The 22,681-nt window shown below is 46.1% G+C and overlaps 1 protein-coding gene across 2 annotated transcripts; it reads right to left on the reverse strand.

The window, feature by feature from the left end:
* Positions 1-45: 45 nt before the first annotated feature.
* Positions 46-18,615, reverse strand: LOC135417786 (hexokinase HKDC1-like). Of its 2 annotated transcripts, XM_064662247.1 has the most exons (18): positions 17,968-18,610; positions 14,346-14,508; positions 11,904-12,052; positions 11,691-11,810; positions 10,844-10,939; positions 9,499-9,598; positions 8,676-8,859; positions 8,221-8,376; positions 7,246-7,479; positions 6,199-6,503; positions 5,748-5,896; positions 5,531-5,650; positions 3,960-4,055; positions 3,769-3,868; positions 2,707-2,890; positions 1,849-2,004; positions 996-1,229; positions 46-674 (listed from the first exon to the last, which is right to left on the reverse strand). In XM_064662247.1, exons 1-18 carry the CDS (start codon positions 18,028-18,030, stop codon positions 530-532), a joined length of 2,754 nt encoding a protein of 917 aa, XP_064518317.1. In that variant the 5' UTR covers positions 18,031-18,610; the 3' UTR covers positions 46-529. The 2 variants fall into 2 exon arrangements, with proteins under 2 accessions (XP_064518317.1, XP_064518318.1); XM_064662248.1 differs by lacking the exon at positions 1,849-2,004 and having other exon boundaries at positions 17,968-18,615.
* Positions 18,616-22,681: the final 4,066 nt, after the last annotated feature.

Genomic DNA, 22,681 nt, shown 5'->3' on the forward strand with positions numbered 1-22,681 from the left:
ACCAGAGTAGTGGCAGGGGGAGCATCACTGACCAAAGTCCATTGATTTATTTTACCTTCAATTTTATTTAAAACCTGTGAAGCGTTGAACAAATATGTCCACTAGATAGATGCAGCATCAGAATCTCAACATTCCTTGAGCCAGGCCAAGCCAAAACTAAAGCACACAAATCCTAAGAAACTGGTGATAAACCCAGTTGTGGTGCAGTAGCTTAATTAAGACATTGTAAAAAGACACATTTGCGGTGGATTGTGTTTGTTTGTTTTCTCCCATGTGCATTACAGATGCACTGCAGGAATTACAGAACCCAGGAGACTGTGGTGTGCCAAGAATAATGCCAGTGGGGAGTAGAAACCCCTGATACAAGCTAGCAAAGGACAAAAATCCCACAGTCCTGGTCGGTCAAAAGCAGCTGCTCCCTGAAAACGGGTACCTGTGTGCTGGTGCCTGGCACAGCTATCTGGAATCACCACTCAGCAGATCCCTATGCACACGCCTGACAGCGCTGGAATGACTTGACCACTCATTTCTACTTCTGCCCAACATTATGCAACCGTTTTGCCACTGCAGTGATGAGGGCAGCTCCCTTCCCACTGCCATCTTCAGAGAGCATGAAGGTCACATCACATTGAGGTGCCAGTTCCTTCACTGTTTCCTGCAGGACTCTGGAAAAACTGAAAAGAAAGGGAGAGAAGAACAGAGCATTTTAACAGCTGCTTTCTGTTCTCAAATCCACTCAAACACTGGTAAATAAATATCAGAAGAGTAAGTTCACTCAACACCCTGGAGAAAAGAGCCTCCCAGTGGTAACTGGACTTGACTTTGCAATTTTTGATCCTTTAACTAAGGCAAGGGAAAGGACAAGATGCAGGGAAACGTGTAGGATGATCCCCTCTCACACTTTTTAATCATCTCAGTAGAAAGCTGGTACAGCTGGGGATGTTTCCACATGAAAATGAGCAAACAGCAAAGGGCAGTGGTACCAAGGCACTCACTGTGGATGGAGCTTGTACAAAGTCCCGTCTACTCCAACGGTGATTTGCAAGCGCTCCACACCTCGGTTCTCCCTCTTCTTCTCCACAATGGCAGCCAGCCCTGCCCCACAGAGCTGGGCAGCTCTTTGTGACACAACTCCACACACCTCCTTCACGATGATGCTGTCCTCACACGTGCTGTCCAGGCCCAGCTGCTGCAGGATTCGCCGCACCTGGAGGAGGGCGAGCCGGTCACTGCACAGAGGGAAGCACACGGAGCAGCAAGCCATTAGGGAAAGCCTCAATTCAGACTGAAAACTGCTCCTGCCATGCCCTTTGCCATGTCAGACCGTATTTCCAGGAGGCACACACAGTAATTCATCTAACTCCCAAAGTCATGAGGGAGCTGAGCCAGATCAGCCACCCACCCGTTATTTTTGGTCTCAAGGCTGAGACACTACTTTCAAGGCTTTCCACAGCAGAAAGGGTTTCAAATGGCCTGAAGACCACTGCAAACATGCACAGATATGTAGGCAAGCATGTATTCATCTATCACTGACTTTTTACTTTCTTTGATAACTAATGTTTTAAGTCCCACAAGAAACACTCCAAGTATATAATCATGCGTGGTGGTTAAGGCACCCAAGGTAACCCAGTTGTGTGAACGGGAAATGATAATTCATGTCATCACAGAAAAATTCTGGAACTCCCTCAGTTCTTCATTTTTGGCTTTTATTGTGGGGATGGGAAGGAGGGAGGTATGCAAAGAAGAAAATGGTAATTAACTTCTTGAAGGAAAGGGCTCCACACACTTGTTTTCTAGGGGTCCCAAAAGGCCCTAAGGATTTAAACCATGTAAATATAACAACTTCACCTCTCAATCTGAGACAGGAACTTTGTTTCAAATATGCCTCTCTTCATGAGTGACTCCGACATGTGTCCTCTGAACAGCAGCCCTTGTTTGGTTAAGTCAATCAAAATTTGCCTTACTATTTCGCCTAGGTACATTCCACTGGTCATTTTTTCATACCTGTCAAGTTATAAAAGATAAAAAAAAAAGGTGCATTTAAAGAGATGGCATCTTAGCTTTGTTCAGCATGAGTGGTACGTACATGCCCCATGAACTCCCAAAAAGCAGCCCAAGTTTGCAGAGCAGTAGCCATTGAAATCCATCTTTCAATCAGCAAAACTCTGTTGCAGTGACTTCAAGTGCAAACACTAATTATAATATATTTACCTAAGCCAAATGGTAACAGAAACAGAAAAAAATCCCTTGCAATAATAAACAGAACACAGTGTTAAAGGCAGAGTCCACACTGAGGTGAAATACTTCCTTGTCTCCCCACGCATTCCCCAGTGAGTCACACCTGATCAATACTGTCTTTACTGAGCAAACAGTCAAGTTCAGCTTATCCTCTTGCTTGAGTTGTATTTTACCTTTGAAAAATCACCCTAAGGGAAGGAACAAAGCATGACCTAGACTTTGCAGGGAAATCTTAAAAGCTGCACTGTTTGGTAACTGCCCTAAGATGAGAACAGTGCTGTGATAACAGAAACAAGGTACTTCTTTGGTTTTTTCTGGATATTTAGGTTACTTACCACACAGCACAAGACATGCAATATTAACATTTCCTTTTTGATTATTCATTCATTAAGCGTGTTCTAAAAACCAGCCAGTGTCTCTTGAAGACTGACTTCATCAGGCTCTTGGCATCAGGACCATCACATTTACCTCTGTTTCCCTGGGTTTAGTGAGCCTTCATCTACTTCTTTATCATATTTTGTCCTGATGTTGTCAATGCAGCCGTTGTCACCAAACGCTCCCCATTCTGTATTAATGCACATTTTTCCTTCATTCCCTTCCACTATTTCTATGTTTTTCATGTCCTCCATGTAGCACACATTGCTGCCCGTTCCTAGAAGGACAGAAATGACAAGGCTTCAGCCAGAAAAGTGAAGCAGCACCTGATACTCATGGAAGATGATTGCAGTGGTCATGTTAAAGTTCTCTGCGCCATACCCCAAATTTCAAAGTTTTCTCCTTTATCTTACAGAAGCAAGGGCTAGCCAGTGATGGGAAGAGTGCTTTAATTTATCCCAACAGAATGTTACCAAGTAAGACAGGCCCTGCACAGAAAATCCACAGCATAGAAGCCCTTTGTTGCAGGTCAGAAATGGCTCTGGCAGTGAAGCACTGATCAGTCATTGCTGCCAGTCTGGTCATAATGCACCACAAATCATCTTGCTCATCATCATCAGTGTGCTTCCCAAGGGCAAGCCCTGCCAAGAACCCAGGCCATTCTATGATTCTATGCTTAGACACATTTCTGGATCAAAACTTGAAGGAACTTACTGGGAGAATCTTCTAGAAAGCCTCAAAAGAGTTCATTCAGACTTTTAAGAACATTTGCTTGTTCCAAGGTCTATGACCTGGCTACACAGTAAATATCAATACATTTGTCAAAACAAGAATTCATGCTCTATCTGCTGTTCTCACCTTCTGTTACCCTGCATACACTTGTTAGGCACCATCAGAGATGTGATCAAAAGTCCAACAGATTCAGGATCCTACCTCTTCCATCAGAGATGTGATCAAAAGTCCAACAGATTCAGGATCCTACCCGCTACAGGTGTTATGTCTCCTACTGAATACCACACAAATCTGCCAAGAACCCCGAGTGACCAGTAACACCATGTATCTAACTCAAATAAAAGATGCTGGTTTACAGACTCCAAAGCCTAGCACCTGCATATGTGCCTTTCTCTCATGGTAGTCACTTCAACATCACTGTACCTGCAATAAGGCCAATCTCACAGTTTGGATCCTCATATCCACACGTCATCATGGTCCCAACGGTGTCATTCACCACTGCTACAATGTCCAAGTCAAATTCCTAAAACACAAGTCACAATCAGTAGTGGAATACCAGAGGAAGAGTGAGGGGGCATTAAATACACGAAAAAGAGCAGGAAAGAATAGCTCACATTTCTTCTCCTGATGGCCTCTCTCAGCATATCAACAACATCTTCTCCCTCACAATCTGTTGCCTTGAATCCTTTTGTCCATCCCACAAGTGTTCCCTGAAACAGAACAGAAAGAAAATTCTAATTGAAGACAGAGAGCTGTACGTTCCAAGCATCAGTCTTTCCTTGCCTCCAATCCCAACCCTCTTTATTTTAAATAATGTGTTTTCCTGGACAGGTCACTGTGAGTGTCTAGTGCAGAGTGTGTGCATGTGTATCTTTGTTACTCAGCTGTTAGTGGTAGTGACTCCAGTTTACTCAGCTATTTATCAAGGCACTGCACTCAGTGCCTTCTAAGTTCCATTTGGAAAACCTCATCTCACCTCCTATGCACAGAGCCATTGTATTATCTGTCAGGGAAAGACTGCAAAAAATACTTTTGCCCTAAATAATTAAGCACCCATCAAAGATTAATGAACATCTACTGTTAATTTTTGGCTCATGTACTGAAGGACACTTGGTGTGATCCCACAACTCCAGGCAACACTAATGTGTTTTTGGACAGCAACCTGGCCTGACAGAGGTTGATTTCCAGGTTACATGAAGTAATTAGCCTTCCACTTGGAAACTGGCTCTGGACTGTCTGTCCAAGTAACAAAAAGAAAATAGAGGGCAACTGGGAGAAAAAGCTGCTCTTAAAAACCACCCTCAAGTTCTGGCAACAGTAAAAGACCAAGCACACAGGGCTACATATTGTGATACCCTGACATAATTGTCTCTCACTCAGTTTGCCACCAATATTGTGGAATTTGGTTCCTAATTATTTGTCAAGACCTAAATACTATGCTGTAGGTTTGGAAGGCATATGGATTCATGTTTCCACAAAAGGCCAAGTCCTACTGCTGTACTCTTGACTGTGACCTGAAAATTTAGACAGACCAGACTAATTTCCAGGCTTTGAAGCTACTGTGAAACCCACCAGGAGATAAAAACATTTAGTAAAATAGCAGTCCTTGATTTCCCCAATATCCCACATTTAGACTGAAACTAAGCACAGCATCTCCTGTCCCTCTTTGGAAATGCATCAAAATAATCTTTTCTTACATCAGATCTGGAAAGATGAAGATACATCTGTCCAAAAGCCAATTCAAGTCTGCCCACTGACACTCAACAAGAAGAAACTAATGTAGTGCAGCAGCTGTACAGTCAGAGCTGTGCAGCATGGTTTGGAAACACCCTGGGATTACAGCTCAACAATCAGAAGGAAGCACCTGTTATCTCCTGCCATTGAAGACTTAAGGCAGCATAAGGAGATTCTTGGGCTACTAAAAATATGCAGTTCATTTCGCTGTCATGAGGGCTTAATATTTATAGAATAAAAGCAAGTAACATCCACCTCTTACCAGATACAGGAAGTTAAAGTTCCACCTCCCATATCCACATAGGATGGTAACTTTGTCACGAAACACAACTAATTTGCACAGTACAGCAAATTAGTCTCCGAACCAACAAGTCACCCTTGTCCAAATCGATGTCATTCACCAGGCAGCTGCACAGCTGCCATCTGAGCCATTGTGTCCTGCAGCTCTCACCTTGTCAATGCTGGCTTGCCTGCATGGGAAGGAGAAGGTGAAGCCCAGGGGTAGCCGAGCACCTTTAATCCCCATGTACTCCAGAAAGTCTGCTATGCACTGGACAATATGGTCAAAGAGCTAGAAGGAAAGCAAAAGCAAAAGCTTTTGTAAATCTCACAAGTAATCCCATACAACGGGCCCTGGCTGGATCAGTTAAACATCCATTCGAGATTACCTCTTCCCCTGTCCCTTGCATGATCTCCAAAGGAATGGCAAAGATTTTGTTGTACATTTGCACTGATCTTCTTCTCCCGCTTTTGATTTTGACCAGCAGAACCCTGAAATTTGTGCCACCAAGATCAAGGGCAAGGAACTTTCCTTTTTCTGCAGGGGAAGAAAGGTATTTAATTCTGGTGCTTCTTGTAACATGTTTGCCAGTCAGAATGGCACACTCTGCCACACATCCCCAAGACATCCATGTTAGAGAGAGTGCACTGCTCCCTATAGCACTTATCCCATTGAGTGCTCGTGTGGGGCTGAAAAAACAGCCAGGTAACATCACAGGAAACTCTGGTTTAACAACATAAATACCCCTGCCATTTTCCAGATTGTCACATTCCCTTCCCCCAGAAAACAGACAAGAAACTTTCCTGAACCACTTCCAGGTGATCAGGAAATAACTTCACCTGTCCCATCTGGTGTCCCACGGACGTATGTGGGCAGCATCTTCACGGTGGCATTGGCTTGTGTCTCTCGCTTCAGCCCATACTCCAGCTCAGTCCTCATTTTGTTCCTGACTTCTGTGAGGGTCCCCAGGGACAGCAGGAAGGGGGCGAGGGCGGCATCGATGTGGCTGCGCTGGGCAGCCAGTCTGCGTGCCACGGCCGTGACCATGGCAGCCCCCTTCCCGCTGCCGCTCAGGGACAGCAGGAACCGCACGTCGCAGGTCGGGACCAGCCTCCTCACCACCTTGTGCAGGCGCTTGGCGTATCTGCCAGGGACAGAGAGCCCCTTCAGACCCTCACAGGCACCTCGGGCACAGTTTACTTCACACACATACACACCCAACAGCACAGGCAAGAGGAGCACGAGGTCAGAAACTGCTCCAGGAGGTGGGAACAACAATCCTGATTTCTGGCTGTTCTGTAGAACCTGAACACTTACAGGAAAGTGAAGATACCTCTCAACAAGTGTCAGTGCCAAGGGATAGGGACACTGGAGAGAAGCCAGGCAACGGTCACAGAGGGTGTGAGTCTCCATCTGGAATCAGACCTCCCTCCAGTTTGGGAGAAATATTTGAGCAAGTTTCAAGTTTGGGAAAGCACAGGTTCAAAAACAAGGAGGTAGTGGGGGGAGAAAAAAAGAAAATTAAAACCCCACAGTGTTAGAAGAAGAAATTAAGAAATTAGTTAGAAATTAGTTAGAAATTAAGAAATTAAAAACCCAAAAGAAAATTAAAAACTCACAACTGCAAGTGCTCTGGAGGCCCAGGAGTCACTCGAGAAACCAACTGCACTTCCCCATATGCCATTATTCCAAGTGTTATGTTTTTCCCACCCCACTCCAAATTCCAAAGCTCTCAGGAGCTTTGCAATAACTAAGCAAGTCAGATCTCACCCCAAACCTGAAGCAAAACCAGTAGTTCTCTCAAAAGCCACACATGCATGCAGATGGAGGCTCTTTGCAACGGGAACATGTGGCCAGCAATTACCAACCCCCCTTTGGCTACTCACTGGGGGTGGGTTTTGTAGAGTCCCCCATCAATCCCGACCGTGGTTCGCATCCGTAGCAGCTTTTTGTTCTCCCTCAGGCGGGTCAGGATGGCAGCCAGGGCGGCAGCACACAGGTTGGCCGAGCGGAAGGACACGATGGTGCACACGTGCTGAACAGCAACACAGTCCTCCTCAGAGGGAAACAGGTTCAGCTCCGTCAGGATCTCCTTTGTGTTGCTCAGACCTTCCTTGTACCTACCCCCAAAATAAAAGAATACAGCATCTAATGCAAAGGCAACACATAAATCAATAGCTGCATGTTGGCTCAAAGAGAAATGAGAGAAGACCAGGGCCACCTACCAGGCAGCACCATAACTGGTTCCCATAAAGCCAGTAGTGTCTCTCCCGCACTATTCCCAAAAGCACCCAGGGGAGAGATCTGATTTTTAGGAGGCTGCTTCCTGAGGTTCAGCTTTCGGTGAGACTTATTAATTATTTAGCCAAGAAGAGAATGGGATAAAATAGTTCATAGGAGGGGAGCACAGGAATGGACACACAGCTTCGCTCAATACATTCATTCCTGGAATGACAAGGACCAGGATTCCTCTTCAAAACACCAGAATCCAAGAGTTTTCCATGTAGTCATTCATTAGCTGATCCAGAATCTGTACTACACCTCCACAACGCCAGTGTTCCCACACCAGAGAAGTCAAAAACTGCAACGTCTTCAGGTCTCCAAAGAGGTTATTTACACAACCTGCCTCTGTGATGGTCAGCAATACATTTGCTACTCTGGAACTTCGCTAAAACTTTATCTTACAGCCATCCCACTTACAGAAAGGTTAACTTTTCTCCTAGGCAAAAGCAAAATCAAGTTGAACACTTCAGGATTGTTCCCAGCACTGACATTATAATTACACATTCACTATTATTGCTGTGCTTGTGAAAGACTAACATTGAGTGGCTTCTCTCAAAGAACATATTGCAGGTTCTTACTTTTCCATTGCAGACACATGTTTCATTTCAATCTTGCCCTTGGTAAGCAGAGCTGTTGACGCTTTCCCATTGAAGAGTAGACCTTCCTTTGTCATTTTTAGGAGAATGAGTCTTACAAGTTCTCCCAAATACAGGCTGCCGATCATCTTCTCAAACCTGGAATGGGGCACAGGAGGGATTACAGGTCTTCACCAGCTTCTCTCTTTAGCCCTCCACACCATTATACCAGAGCAATCACCTATTTTTAACAACACATGAGCCACCACAGCAGCAATCCCTTGGCCTGAAGCAGAGAGGTGTGAAAGGTACCCACCCTTCCTGGAAAGAAAGGTCTGAATAAGACAGGACCAGGACCAAGTTAACTCAGGTTCATTGAAACAATTCCTGGACCAAAGGGGCTCTTGGCATAGGCTGGAAATGCACTTGAACAGCAAGTCAGTCAGGGAATCACTTACAGTTGTTTCCCAGGATTGAGAGACCCCAGATCGAGCTCCCGATCGAACTCCGTGCGGAGATCATCCAGAGCACCGTCGTCTCCAAAGGCCCCCCACTCCGTGTTAATGCACATCCTGCCCTCGTCCCCTTCCACCAGGTCGATGTGCCGCATCTCCTCCATGTAACAGGCGTTGGTGCCGGTGCCTGGGGGTGTCAGAGACAGTGCAGATAAATCACTCTTTGTTCCAGGTTTGCTTTTTGCTCCTTTTAAGTCCACATGTTTGGGAATAAGTCAGTATATTGCCTTTGGAAGAAAGTACAAACACAAAACCCTGAGGTCTGTGATGCTAACATAGGCCACCTGCACTTGTGAAATCATTATTTCACAGTGAGAGAAAAAACAGGGAAATTATTCCAAGGCTTGACTTGCTTAAAAACTTTTTTTTTCTTTTTCAAATGTACTTCCATGTGCCTTAAAAAAACCATCCCAGTGCACAAAATGAAGAAACTACAGAAGTGTAACTGATTCTAACTACCAGACGTGAGAGGAATTTCTTTCTCTGGACAGACACACAGTAATTTTCTATACAGTCAGCAGAAAAGTTTAGTATGCTGGTCACAACTGAACCCAGACAAAATGGGGACTGTGGCATTTGATGGCAATGTGATCAGCATAAAAACAGCTGCTTTACAGAAGGCAGCCAGGCTTGAAAAATCTAACTATTGTTTTTTCCATTTTCTTTCTGCTCTTTCCTGTACTGGGAAACTCCCTTCTACTCCAGATTTGTCAGAATTCAACAACTGAGGGCAAAAAAACCCTACTCAGTGAACAGAAAAAATTACCAATTATGACTCCAACTTCACAGCGCTCGTCATCATATCCACAGGTCATCATGGTTCCCACAGTGTCATTGACCAGTGCCAAAACATCAACATCTATGTCCTAATAGCACAAAGAGAGGTGATTAATAGGGGAAAAAAGCTGTGTGTTAAAGCACCAGCATGCAGACATACTCTTTGGAGCTGCACTTCGGAGGCCTGGTTCAGGAAAGTTCCTTGGTAGAGAGACACACTACTTCCTTTTATAACATTATCCCCACAACCCTGTAAAATAACAAAAACCTCTGAATTCTCAAGTGCTTGGTCAGGCAGGGTTTTTGTTTGAAAAATTTGTTTTTCCCCAATACAACCTTATTTGCCAGAAAAGCAACATGTTATTGGTTTGAATGTTGTGATCCGGTGCTTATGGGGCTAATGTGTGAAAGGATAATGCCTGACCCCCTGAGCAGATCCCATCAAATGGGACAGAAAACATACACACATGAATGCAGCTATGGCAAATATCACCAATATCACACTCAGGTAAAAAGCCTTTCCATCAAGGCTGTGCGGTTTTCCTTTCACACTCATCAAAGGACTGGTGTAACTCAGATGCCAGCACTAGCAGGAGGCCACACTTCACCCAGAAGTCTCAGATCCTTTGTTACTGCTGAACTACAAGGTTGATGCAGAAAAAGAAGTGAAACAAAATCAAGGCTGGATTTTTACCACATGAGAAAACAGAATTTCCTCCTTTACCACAAAGCCATGAAGACACGGAAAGATGCTTTTTATTTCTTAGATGGTGTTACCAATAGCACCAAACAGGAACAACAAGGCTTTACAGAATATTAAAACACAATGTTATTTAAAGTATACGCTAGTTCAAGGGCAGCTTTAACCATGTCTTACTGCTGATCTTAAAAATTACAATCAATCACTCCCTCCCACAGACTGAGGTGGACAGACAAGCCCTGGTAGAATTAGGCTGCTAATCTGAGAAGATAGTTTCCCCTACCAACCTTCATCCCACAAGCCAGGCTGTGAAACACAGCATGTGAAACTACTGAGTGTTTTATATCTCATCCAGTAGTATCACAACAGATGCCCTTTAGCTCAGACAGTGGGGCTATGCTGTCCCAGTCTGGTTTATTAGTGTGCAGTGCCCTCACTGGTACTGGGGCAGCCTGTCACTTGCAGCTCCGAGGGAGTCAGATCTACTAAATACACAGCCATGTTGGACACTTGCTACTGGTTGTCCCTTGGAGAATGCCTGATAGCTCCCAAAGGACCCACACACCAAGAGCTGATCTCCCAGGAGGACATTCTGAGGCCACACAGGTTCAGCTTCTGCAGGTACAAAACTTGCCTTATGCTTCTGCAGGGCCCTGCGCAGGGAGGTGACCACGTCTGTGTCCTGAACCCCTCGGACCTTGAAGTGCTTCGTCCAGGCAAGAAGAACCCCCTGAAAAGTAAGTGTGGTGACCCAAAAGCTCCAGCTTTAGCACACAAATTTGCCACAAAGCCAGCCGAGACCAAAGGCTGTGGAGAAGCCCACTGTGTCTCTCCACACATTAAAACTGGGTCAATGTCTTACCTTGGGGTGCCTGTCAGTAACAACACAACTAAACAGGCACACTCATAAAGCCCCAATCCTGCAAATGCTTCTCCCTGTGCTCTGTGTAAAGCATGTGCAGCTTTCCTGATGGTCATCACAAACTAACAGCATTAAGCACAAAGCACTGGCAGGACTGGGACCCAAAGCACAGATCCCTAGGAATAAGAGAGGCTAGAATGAGAGAACACAAAATAATTGCAAACAGCCCTTCATTTCCCCACGAGGTCTCTCAAACAGCTCAGCTACAGGTCTTTCCTATTTAGAATCAACTGTAAATAAAACATTGAGAGTGGTTAAAAAAATAAAGATGCCTCAAGACACAAAACTATGTGTTTTACAATCTAATAGTCTTCATAAAAGTGTACATGGTTCCTGTGGAACCAGAATAGTTTAGTTTAAAGATCATGTTGCCCTGAGATCAGAAATGAGTATTTGAAAGGTAGTCTAGTTAAATGCTAATGCTAATCCATGCCTTCTTCAGAGGGCAATGTAAACACAATCCCACAAAAAAAACCCCAGGGTAACACATCCATTCATCAGCTTCTACGGATCCTGCAAGGAGCTCAGCTTGCCAACAGTATTTTTTAATGCATCCTACCTCTTCCAATTTGGTCTGTTTGCATGGAAAAGAAAATGTAAAGCCAAGAGGTAACTTCTTATGCTTCAGGTTTTTGGTCTCCATGAAGTCTAACAGACAGTCAGCAATGAAATCAAAGAGCTGGAAAGAAAAATCAAAGAAAGGAGTGGACAGGGTCAGGTTGTGTCCTGCAGGCAGGTGCTCAAGCAGAGCAGCCCCACAGCAGTGCCCTACCTCGGCGCCGTTCCCCTGGGTGACCTCCTTGGGTGTGGGGTAGAACTTGCTCTCCAGCTGGCTGCTCTGCTTCCCATCATCAAACACCTTCACCTGGTGGGCACGGAACAGGGAGCCACCCAGGTCGACGGCGAGGAAGTCCCCCTTCTCTGCAACACAAACAGGCCCCATCACCAGTGACAGCCACAAGGCCCAGCTCAGATGTCACACTGAAGGCACAGCCCAGGGCCCTCCCTCACCTCCAGCTCTCCTACCCCACCTCAGCAGATCCTTATCCCATGGGCCCGGCAACATCACTGAGAGCTGGAAGCCCTAAGCCAGGGTGCCAGGTCCCTCCTGTTAACTTGTTGTTTAACAGCTAATTCAACTTTTATTTAGCAGCCTGGGTTTGTCCACCCTGCTCCTTCCACAGCAGCATGTTTTCAAGCTGCAGAAGGATGAGCTTCTCAGCAAGAAAGACCCAAAGTGAGTGCAGATCCAAGCAGAGCACAGAGAGGCTCAAATCCCTCACTGAAATGTGGGAAAATCAGTGTGAGAGCATTACCTACAACCAGTAAAGAATTCGGGATTTGCAGTCACATGTTAAAACTCAGCCTTAGTGCAGAAGTCACCTTCCAAGTGGGGCAAGACTAATTTGCCACCCAAAGGCAACTAATACAATCCTTTTCAAATGCTTTTAGGTGTTTCTGTAAAAGTACCATTTTGTTTCACAGTCTTAGCTCAAACACATGCTTCTCCAGCAGGAGACTGACTCAGATGGAAGGACAGGTTGGCCTCACTGCTACAATAAAACAATTATTTATCCCACACACAAGAGAAGGCCCTTCCCAAAAGGAAAATGCAATGGCATGTGCCTAATCTTGCATGATCTTTGAAACATCTGACCAAATTTTATCAAATTTGGCCCTGAAAGGGAAAGAAGCAGGAAATTCTACCTGTAATACCATGGTCAGCTATCACTAAGGTGAGGAGGCAAATTGGATCACTCAAAAAAATCTGAAGGCTCACTGCTATTACAAATGGGAAAAATCCATCCAAGTCTGAGGTGCTTAAACCTGCTGTAAATTTTGTCTGGAATTAAACCAGGATTTTTCAAGAGAGCAAAAATAGAAAAGCCAATGTGATATTTAAGGTAGGCAGCGTGTCAGTAAGATACAGCCCAGCTCGATGCTGCAGCATGTCCTTGACACACAGGCCAGGGGGACACTGTCCCAAGCTGACCTTCAGGAAAACAAAGTCTTGCAACAATGTTGACATTACGTGCAATTTTCCAAGTCTCCTGACCTCAGGGGCTCCCTGCTGTTTCAGGACAGTGTCAGTGCCACAGGAGACCTCAGGACCAGTGATGGTCACTGAAACTGTAGGGGTTAAGAAAGAACTTCTTCCTCTTTGATGAAGGTAGCAGCAAAAGGAAGAGTGCCCATTTCCATCCAGGCATTATATATAGTTTCTCTCAGAAATGCCTCATTTCGAGGGACTTCCCTCCAAATATTCCCTTTATGCCATTAAAGTCATTATTTCTCATTTAACTGCAGGGAAATTAACTTCAGAAGGAATAAAGTCCTGTGGAAATGAGGTACAAAGCTAACACTTCTCTTCAGGTTTCTGCACAGCTGGTATATGCCAAGTCATTGGCATATACCAATTCACTTGGTTAAACCTGGGAAAAACTTAATTTTCTGTCAGCCTGCACTGCCAGGAGCCAGTTGAGCCAGGACAGTTATTTTGGATGCGCACACTCCTCCAGAGAAGATGGGGTTTTAAATTCTACCTGACCTCACATCCTTCCAGAGGACATCATTGCACTTCCTCCCTCTCTAAGTCTCAGGAGCAACTGGAAACAAGGATCCAGCTGAAGAAACAGAGTAGATGGTTTCCTGGTAGACCCCATCCAGAAGCAGATCTTCCCAGTGCAGAAGGCAAGGAAAGGCAGGAGGGGATCACTTTTTGGAGCATTAGAAAAAGCAGAGTAGGGTTTGCTGTCAGGAGTCAAGAGGGGATCACAGGTCTGAGAACACAACCGTTGCTGTCATGTGGCAGTTTGCGGGGTTTCTCTGCAGCATCCTGCCCTCCCTGTAGCTCCAAGAAGGCCAGGCCATATCCCACACCAGCAGCACACTGCACTGCAGGCTCTGGGCTGTAGAGGCTGCCCTTGCCATGTCCAGCCACAACTCCTGCAGCAAGGCCTGCACCAGGGGAGGGGCTGTTTTGGAGCACTTAGGAGGTCCTTTCCTCAAACAAGCAGCACTGGGTCAAGATCCACCTGCTGCAAGGAAAAAAATTCCTGCCAGAGGCTGTTGTCTTCTCACTATACACCTGCTTTCTCAGTGAGACAGCCAAAGGCACTGGGGGCCCTGTGCCTCTGCTGTGCTGTCCTGGAAGATTGGCAGCAGCATCACATTCCTGGCCCAGCCCTGCGGAGCTGGGGCAGGGGGAACTCACCGGAGCCGTCGGGGAGCGAGCGCACGAACGACGGCAGCATTTTCACTGTCGCTGTGGAGTTCGTGTCCCGGCCCAGCCCCTTCACCATCTCAGCCTGGAAACGAGCCATCACATCCAGCAGGACATCATCGGAGAGCCGCAGGGGATACAGGTACCTGTCAACCTGCAAACAGCAAAGGTGTCACTCATGCTCCTCAGTGCTCACCAACTACCAGTTGTTCAGTTCATTTTTGACCTCAGCACCACGACTGTCAGTGCAAGCAAGCTCCAGGGCATCACCAGAACATTTACTCTTCTAAAACTTTTGTCTGAACAATGTTTAATGCAGCCTTGGTGAATTACTCTCCAAAAGCTGGCCATCTTTTCTTATGGCTCAGTAACTTGCCAACCTACATAAGCCCGTGAGACTTTCCTGAGACCCTGACTAGCTGCTTTTACACCATCCTCTCCTCCTATACATGTCATGAGCTAGAACTGCAAAGTATCTTGAGCTGCTGAGAATCTGACCTCTCTGAGGCAGGTCCAGAAAATGCCATCAGTACCCAAGCGTGTCAGCCACAACCCAAAAACATCTATTCAGCTACTGCTTCACTCCACAGCCAATTAACTTTGTTGGAATGCCAGGCTGGAGCTCAAAGGCTTTTTCTCATTCCAGCTCTAGCCTCCATTCTCTTGTGATTTTAGGATTACATCTAAAACACATTTTTGGGTGCAATCAATACCCTTTCTTAAGGGTCTGTAACTTAGAGCATACATTGAAACAAAAGCCAGTTGAATTTAAAGGGAATCGAAAGCATCTACAAAGTAGCTCATTCTGATAAACTGGTAGAAAAGCTAATCAGTGTTTATGTACAGCTTCATCAGGGCAAAATTACATGTTTTCTGCTTCAGGATCACGTGCTGCTGGGACTGACATTTACCTGCAAGGCTGTAAATAATATGGCTTAGAAACTGGGTACAACAGAGGATTAACACAGCAAAATAACAATCTATCAATATCCAGAAGCTTTTCCACTGGGGAGCCAGAGTTTGGTGCTGTTATGAACATGATGCAGGCATAATAATTGTGTCCTCCAAACAGCTGGATGTCCCCTGAAGGGTAATTCCTGTTCACATCCTGCTCCCCACAATATGAGACTCAGGCCCAGGGGCAGTGGGCAGGGGAGAGAGGGGGGACAGTCCCTAACACTTTGCTAGCACAGATACTCAGCTCTTGCACCATGGGCTATGTTGTTATGTTGCTTTATCTCTTCAGAGCATTTCTGCAGTCCCATTTACATAGAGAGAGGTCTGGAGGGCTGGAAGAACAGGCACAAATCAAGAAAAAGCTGCATTGTTTAAACAGAGGGGAATGCAGGTTGCAGATAAATTGGCCTCTGCTGCAATTTAGACTGGCCACCTATTTTAATGAGGCACAAACGAGTTACCTATTCACAGTCTCATTTGAAACTGATGGTCAGCAATGACCCACCTGAAAGAACCAGGATCCTGAAAATCACTCCAGCACTTACCTAACATACACAAAGGAGGAAGTGCTAAACTACAAAATGCAATTGTCCAAAAGCAGCAGCTGCCTTTGGATACAACTGTGCCTTGAAAAGGACATTATTTAGATTTGTCTTTATAGCCCTGGTTTGCACACGCACTTGATTTCCTCCAAGGGCTTTTTGAGGCCTCACCACTGTGTAGGATCCATCACCTCAGCCCACGCACCCATACTGCTTTTTTGGAGAAAGTACAATGCCTGGAGACGTACAGCACTCACACACTGACACAGACCCAAATGACTTTGTGACAGAAGTCCCTGTGGAAAAAAACTCAAGAGTAATAAAAATTGCCACGTCTGTTTGCAGAGAACATGCCCAGGCTCCCTGCTCCCCAGAGAAACTGCATTCCCCACCCTGTTTACCTACAACTATAGGAGCAGATAGTCCTCTCCAAGGAACTAGATAAGGCAGAGCCCAGGAAAGCCAGCCTGATTTACAACCAGAGCAAGACCCTGCTCACATACCATTGGCTTGTAAACACAGGAATGGCCAGGCTGTGCAACACCAACCTCGCTGCCTCCCTCCCATGGTACAAGAACAGAGCCTTGCCTGAATTATGGAAAAACAGCACTGTTTTCATGGCACAAGGACTCTTGGTTTTACCACCACAGAGTAAATAAGCCTGGGGAGGGAGAGGTGGGAAGGCAATCCTTCTTTCTAATGAGGGAGAAATCAACTCTGTTCCTTACAGCCTACCCTAGGCTCCTTGAAGGAGAAGTCTAAGGAGCATGTGGCTTCTTGCCTTCAGGAAGGGCTACTTTGCACCTAGCAGAAAGACTCACATTCATGGTTTTGCCAGAATTCCTCTGCCCTCCCCTCTCCACTGTCCTCACTTCAGGGAAGTCCTCCCTCAGCTCCACTCTGGATGTTTCTCTGAAGAGCCTGCTCCACCCAAGCACTGCTCCACAGGGTCTCTTCTCTTAGTAAAAAGTAAGAAGAAAGAGCACTGTCTGGATTAGAGATTTTAGATCAGCTCCTGCACATTGGGGCAGGGCATTGGGGCCCTTTTCTGATCACGTTAAATCCTAGGGATAAAAGGGCTGTGACTGAGTCAAAGACAGAATCTGACTGTTGAGATACCAGTGCCTTTCTTGGAATGCATCTCTCCAAAGCAGAATCAGCGAAAGAAGCCCTCCTAAGAACAAGCCACTGCACGTTTAGGGCACAGAGAGAAGCCGATGTTGCTGGCTGAGCTGGTGAGCTCAGTGGTGCAAGTGGATCCATGCATCAGGACCTTGGATCTCCCGCCACACATCCGCAGACAGCCCCACCTCCAGCCGGCTGGAAAACCAGGACAGAGCTTGGCAGCAGTGGCAGCACTTAAGAGAGACACCAGGAACACAGAAGACCTGCAGGGGACATGTCTAGAAACCAGAGGACCTCTGACCCACAAAGCTTACAAGTCCAACGTGGTCTCAGGATGGACCTGAGTGCGAAACCCATTCCAGCGTGGCCATGAAAATAGATTAGGAAACAGCAACATTAGGCAACTCACTTTGATGGCTTCAGATCTGGGCCGTTTCAAGCTTTTCCAACTGTAATTAAAGGTCACATCTATAAACATCAGTGATTAGCCAAGTTTGGACAAACAGAGAGGAGGCACAGGCATTCCTCCCACACCTATGCTAGTTGGAAATGTCTCCTGAGTCCCAGCAGACCTGGCCCAAAGGCTCCAGGAGTCTTCCCTATGCCTGCTACAATGTGACTGACTCTTGATTCCTCCTCAGCTTGAGAAATCCCATCCTTCCTGCTACACTTGCAAAGCAACTCAGCAAGAGGTTCCTTTCTGCCCTCTGGACTACATCACCCCACACCAGAGAAAGTTTAAGCACTTCTCCTTACTGAGCATCATTTGCTCCGTTACTGGAGAAGCACTTACAACTGTGCAGGGGAAAGCACAAACCAGACGTATTTTCACACTTGTCAGGTGGTTTAGGGTTTAAATACTTCTTACCCCATCTGGCCGAATGGCTTTAGTAGATAATGCCATTATCTGGAAAGCACTACATACCGCAGGCCCCTCCCTATCTGGGTAACAGTTCTCAAAACAGGAATCAGCTAACGCTGCATCTTACCTTTTTTATTTGATCCTCTTTTAGCTTTGTGAAATGGAAAGCCAGCAAGTGGACGGCAAACATTGTCTTGGAGCAGATGGATGAGTCAGTAGTGACAGAGCTGCTGTGATTAACTCCAATGCCACAGGTCTTTATTCACAAAGCTGGAGCTAGAGGGACTTCAGCTGAGCCATTTCCCCCAGGGTGGAAGAGTGGAGTTCCTGGGAAACTGAGTCCAGAAATAAATCCATCCAGTGTGATCGGTTCAGTGGTTAAACTTCTGCCTCCCTCTATCACCACCCCATCAACCCAAAGTCCCTCCCTCCCCAGCTACACACTTCATTGTGCCAGAGCAGGCACCTGGAGAGCTGCCAAGCTGAAGAGGAGAAAAATCGATTTTGTTACTGCCCCACTTGGGAATTGTTACCACTTGGCAATGCAGTTGCTATGCAGCAGCCCCTCTTCACTCAGGGGGGCTGCCGGGCTCCCACCACAGCAGCCTCCAGCAAAGCACTGACGGGAATCAGGAGTTACACAGCATTTGAGGAGGTTTCTTCCCTCTTCTCAGCACTCCCATTTGCGAGACAGGCTCTTCTGCATGAATGAACTCCACTCCAGTTCTGCACAGCACAACCTTATCTGCAGCTTTTTACCAATTAGGCTTCAGCTGTAAAGGAGCAGAGACACACAGACCGCTGCCCCCAGCTGGGTTCAATTCCCAGCACAGACCTTGGGGACTAGTTACTTATTCTCCACCCCTCCTGAAGACAAAGCTTCAGACCAATGAAGATCCTCAGTACTGCAAAAGCTGGGCAGGGGGCAGAATGACCTGGCAGCCAGCAGCGTGGGTATCACACTGCCTCACTGGAGAGGTGCCTTTAACTGGCAGCACAGAGCGCCCGCAGCGAGAGCAGCTTCCTCACACCACCAGAATTTGACAGTCTTTAACCATTGCTCTCAAAAGTTCACCCTGCATACACAAGTGTTTCCAGAATTTTGTCAGTGTATCAAGTGATATGAACTATGGAAACCTCATCCAAAGGAACTGGGTGAAATGCTGACACAAAGGAGAGAGAGAAAAAATTCCAAAAGGCATTCTCATGGGCCAATTAGAGGCTCACTTCCAAACTGCACCTACACACGGCGTGTTTCCCCCCAGTTACTGCTCAGCTGGACTGATCACACTTACTGCACTGGCAGACAACTGTCACCCAAAATTGTACAGAACAAGTTAACAATTAAAAATTATTTTGATAAGATTAGAAAAAGAGCAGGGGGAGAAAAGGGAATGGAAAGGGGGAAGGGAGTGCCAAATAATGTGAGGGGACACAAAGAACTACTAAGCAGTAGAAAATTAGGTCTGGAGATGCAGAGTGGGGCAGAGGCAGCCAGTCAGCAGAAAGGGATGTCTGACTACATCAATTCACAGCCTAGAGTGGACCCAACAATCTCCTGCTACTGTAAAAGAGAAGTACAAGTGATCCCCATGGTGGGTGCACATACGGGAGTATAATCCACACACAACACAACACTCAACTCCATCCTCAGCACCAGCCTAGGGAAGAGGACTGTGCCCTGTCCTGGCAGCTCTGGCACGTCAAGGCACGGATCAGGAGGAGTTAGCTCTGCTGAACAGCAGGAGCACTCACAGGTCACATTTTTTCAGCCTCTGATCACGAGGAAAGACTGAAAGAGCTGAGGGAGGGGAAGGGAACTCCTTCTGCAGAGACAGATCATACAGAACCTCTGCTAGGAAAGGTCTTTTTCTTTTTTTTTTTTTACACCCCCCCCCCTTCCTGCCTTGCATCAGGGATGAGCTCTAGACACTGGGAGATCCCGCCAGCTCCATTTATTTTCCACTATTCTAGAACAAGAGTAAAGCAGACAGAGTAGCTGAGCAGTCCATAAATAGGGCTTGTTCTAAAATTAGGCCTTTGATCTTCGAGAGAAAGGGAGAAAAGAAAGAAGAAAATAAGCCATGCTACCAGCCAGAGAGCACGGTTCACTTCTCCTCTATTCATCTTTTAATAACTGCTGGCTTGTGAAGTCAGACACTGACTCCCAGAGGGACTGTCTCTCTCCTCATTGTTTACCCATGCCATCCGAGTCACAACCCCTCTGACCAGCAAAATTCAAAACATCACCTTTCAAGCTCCATCCCACTTTGATCCAGACCTCATTGTGTCTGTAATACAGTAGATTTATTTTTCATTCTCTCTTTTCTTTCTTTCTCTAACGGATGCCACTGGAAAAGGGTCTCTAAGATCCAAATGTTTCTAAACTGGCAGCAAGCTCTGTGAAATACCTGACGTGTCAGAATCGCTGCGTAACCTGTTCACTCATCCCTGGGGTATCCTGGCTCCTGGCTTTTGTTGTCCAAGAGAAGACAAGACATGATCTCATTTCCACACAGACAGCAGTTCAATGCACCAAGGGCCCAACACCCAAAAACAGTACAGCCATTTCATACAGATCCTGCCAGAACAGGGGAACCTCTCCAGGCCCAGGTGAGCAGGTCAGCTCCCATCACATGCAGTTTGGAGGCTTGAGGCAATGTTGATTTTCCCCTTTGTTAGAGCTGCACCCAGTAAAAGTTATTCACAAACCTTCCCTCCCCGCTTCGCAAGGGCCAAACAAGACTTCAAAATTGTAATACCCCTCTCTCTACTTCCTCCTCCTGCAGTTCTCCCTCCAAGCCCCATCTCAAGGGAAAATAGAGAATCTGAAGAGTCTGGTGCTCATCTGCCTCCCACAGCCTTGCAGTCAAAGACCTCCAGAGAAAAGGAGCTCACAGCTACAATGGGGAAATTCAGATAAATGTCTTGAGTATCTCAGCTAAACATGCACCAGTTACCTCGAGAAAGAGGTACTGTATCAATAAGCATTTTATTGTGGGAGAAACACATCTGTCTTTGGTGAGATAGTGGCAACACTGGTTGCTGAGTTTGGTACCCAGGTTAACAAGGAGACAGTGGACAAGGCTACCGGTGAGTCATCAGGAGAAATTATAACTTCTTCATTATAGCTTATTATTCCAAGACTAACCTTTAGAATATATTCCCCCCGTCAAAGTAGCAGTAGGTTCATTCCCCACTATATTCCTACAAGTTCATCAAAGCTCAGAACAGAAAGAAGTCCCTACATTCATCCCACATATGCCCCTCACAGGGCGACACCAGGATGGAAAGCAAGGCAGAGCACCCGAGGGAAAATCCAGTCCAAGGATAGATACCATTTAGAAGAGATGGAAACAGCACAGACAGAAAAGAGCATATTAGCTTAAGAGACAGAAGGCTTTTACCAAGCAGTGCTGTATCAGTCAGCCATTCCCAGAACAAGTGAACAATATTAATGATGTTGCTTAAAAGCAAAAGGTTTCAGCACAGCCCCACAGGGCATGTTAAAAATGGGTGGTTGGGATAACTCTGCCCCACATCAGTCTGGATTGTACCACATGGGACCAATCTGGCAGCCATTCTAATGGGAGTCAATGACAGCCACACCATTAGCTCAGAAGAAAAGAAAACTTTCATAAAGTCAGCCTGGAAACGCCTGAATAAACTTCAGAGCTCCTAAAACAGTTACTATGGAGTCGCTATGGAAACACGCAATGAGTTAAGCCAAGTGCTAATCTCAGCAAAATACAAAAAAGAATGCTTATAGTCATTTAGCTTCCTTATGGCAAGGCTTGCTGCTCAAACACAAGGCTGGCTTACGCCCCCAAGGCCCAGACACTCTTTCCTTGCTCAAAAATATACTCCAGTACACAGCTTAGCTATAATTAAAGGGTAAATTTAGCATAACAGTCTAGAAGCCAAGCACAGTAGCAATGTGGGTCTCCTGCAGCCCAAACCCAAACACTCTGGAGAGAGAGAAGAATTGTCCTTGCAGAAAGTGGTTTTAAACACTGGTTTGCAGGTCCACCATGGAGTGTGCAGTCCCAGATGGAAGTGGGACAATGTGTGTGGCAAAAACATCCCTGCAGGCTTGAGCAGCTACAGTTTTCCTTCTAGTGAGTGAGTGCCAAGGAACAAGGAGGCAATTGGGACCATCAGCCACGTCACCCACCCCACAGGAGCTGTGTGAACAGTATCCAGTGGAACCCATCTGTAAGGGTTAATGCCAGCTCCTGCTCTGTGCAGGTCATGCTGCTGTTCAGGACTCTGGCAAAGCAAAGCTCAATTACTCATCCACACAACAGGAAATCCACAACACTCACATGGCACTGCCACACACACAGAGCTGCTTGCTTTGTCCTGAGGGAGGAAAGAAAGATGGGGCTTTGCAGGGAAACAACCTAAAACTTTCTCTTCCCACTGGTCCTGTAATGAAACCAGCAGGAGAGCATGTGGACTAAAACCATTTATGCACTGCTTGCTTTTTAGTAAACAATGAGGAAAGAGTACATGAAATGCACTGAAAACAGTTGTTAGAAACAATTTTCAAACTGCTGCAGACCTGTTGCTGAACAGCAGCACAAAGGATCAATACCAGGAAGAAGAAAAGGGGAATCAGAACAAGCTTTCAACCTGCAGAGATACATGGTTGATCATTTCAGAAAGTCAGGCATTTGACACAGTGAAACTCCTCCTGGCTTTTACAGGTATCCAAGCATTAGCACAAGCAGGATCTGTGCAGACCTGCACACAGCCAAACCCAGCAATATGGTCAGTGCAGCATTATTCTCCTCAGGCAGCCCAGTAACATGTCCCAGTACTGGAACCCGTTTCTGTGA

The sequence above is a fragment of the Pseudopipra pipra genome, chromosome 8 (genome assembly GCF_036250125.1).
Source record: "Pseudopipra pipra isolate bDixPip1 chromosome 8, bDixPip1.hap1, whole genome shotgun sequence".
In the NCBI taxonomy this organism is placed as follows: domain Eukaryota; kingdom Metazoa; phylum Chordata; class Aves; order Passeriformes; family Pipridae; genus Pseudopipra; species Pseudopipra pipra.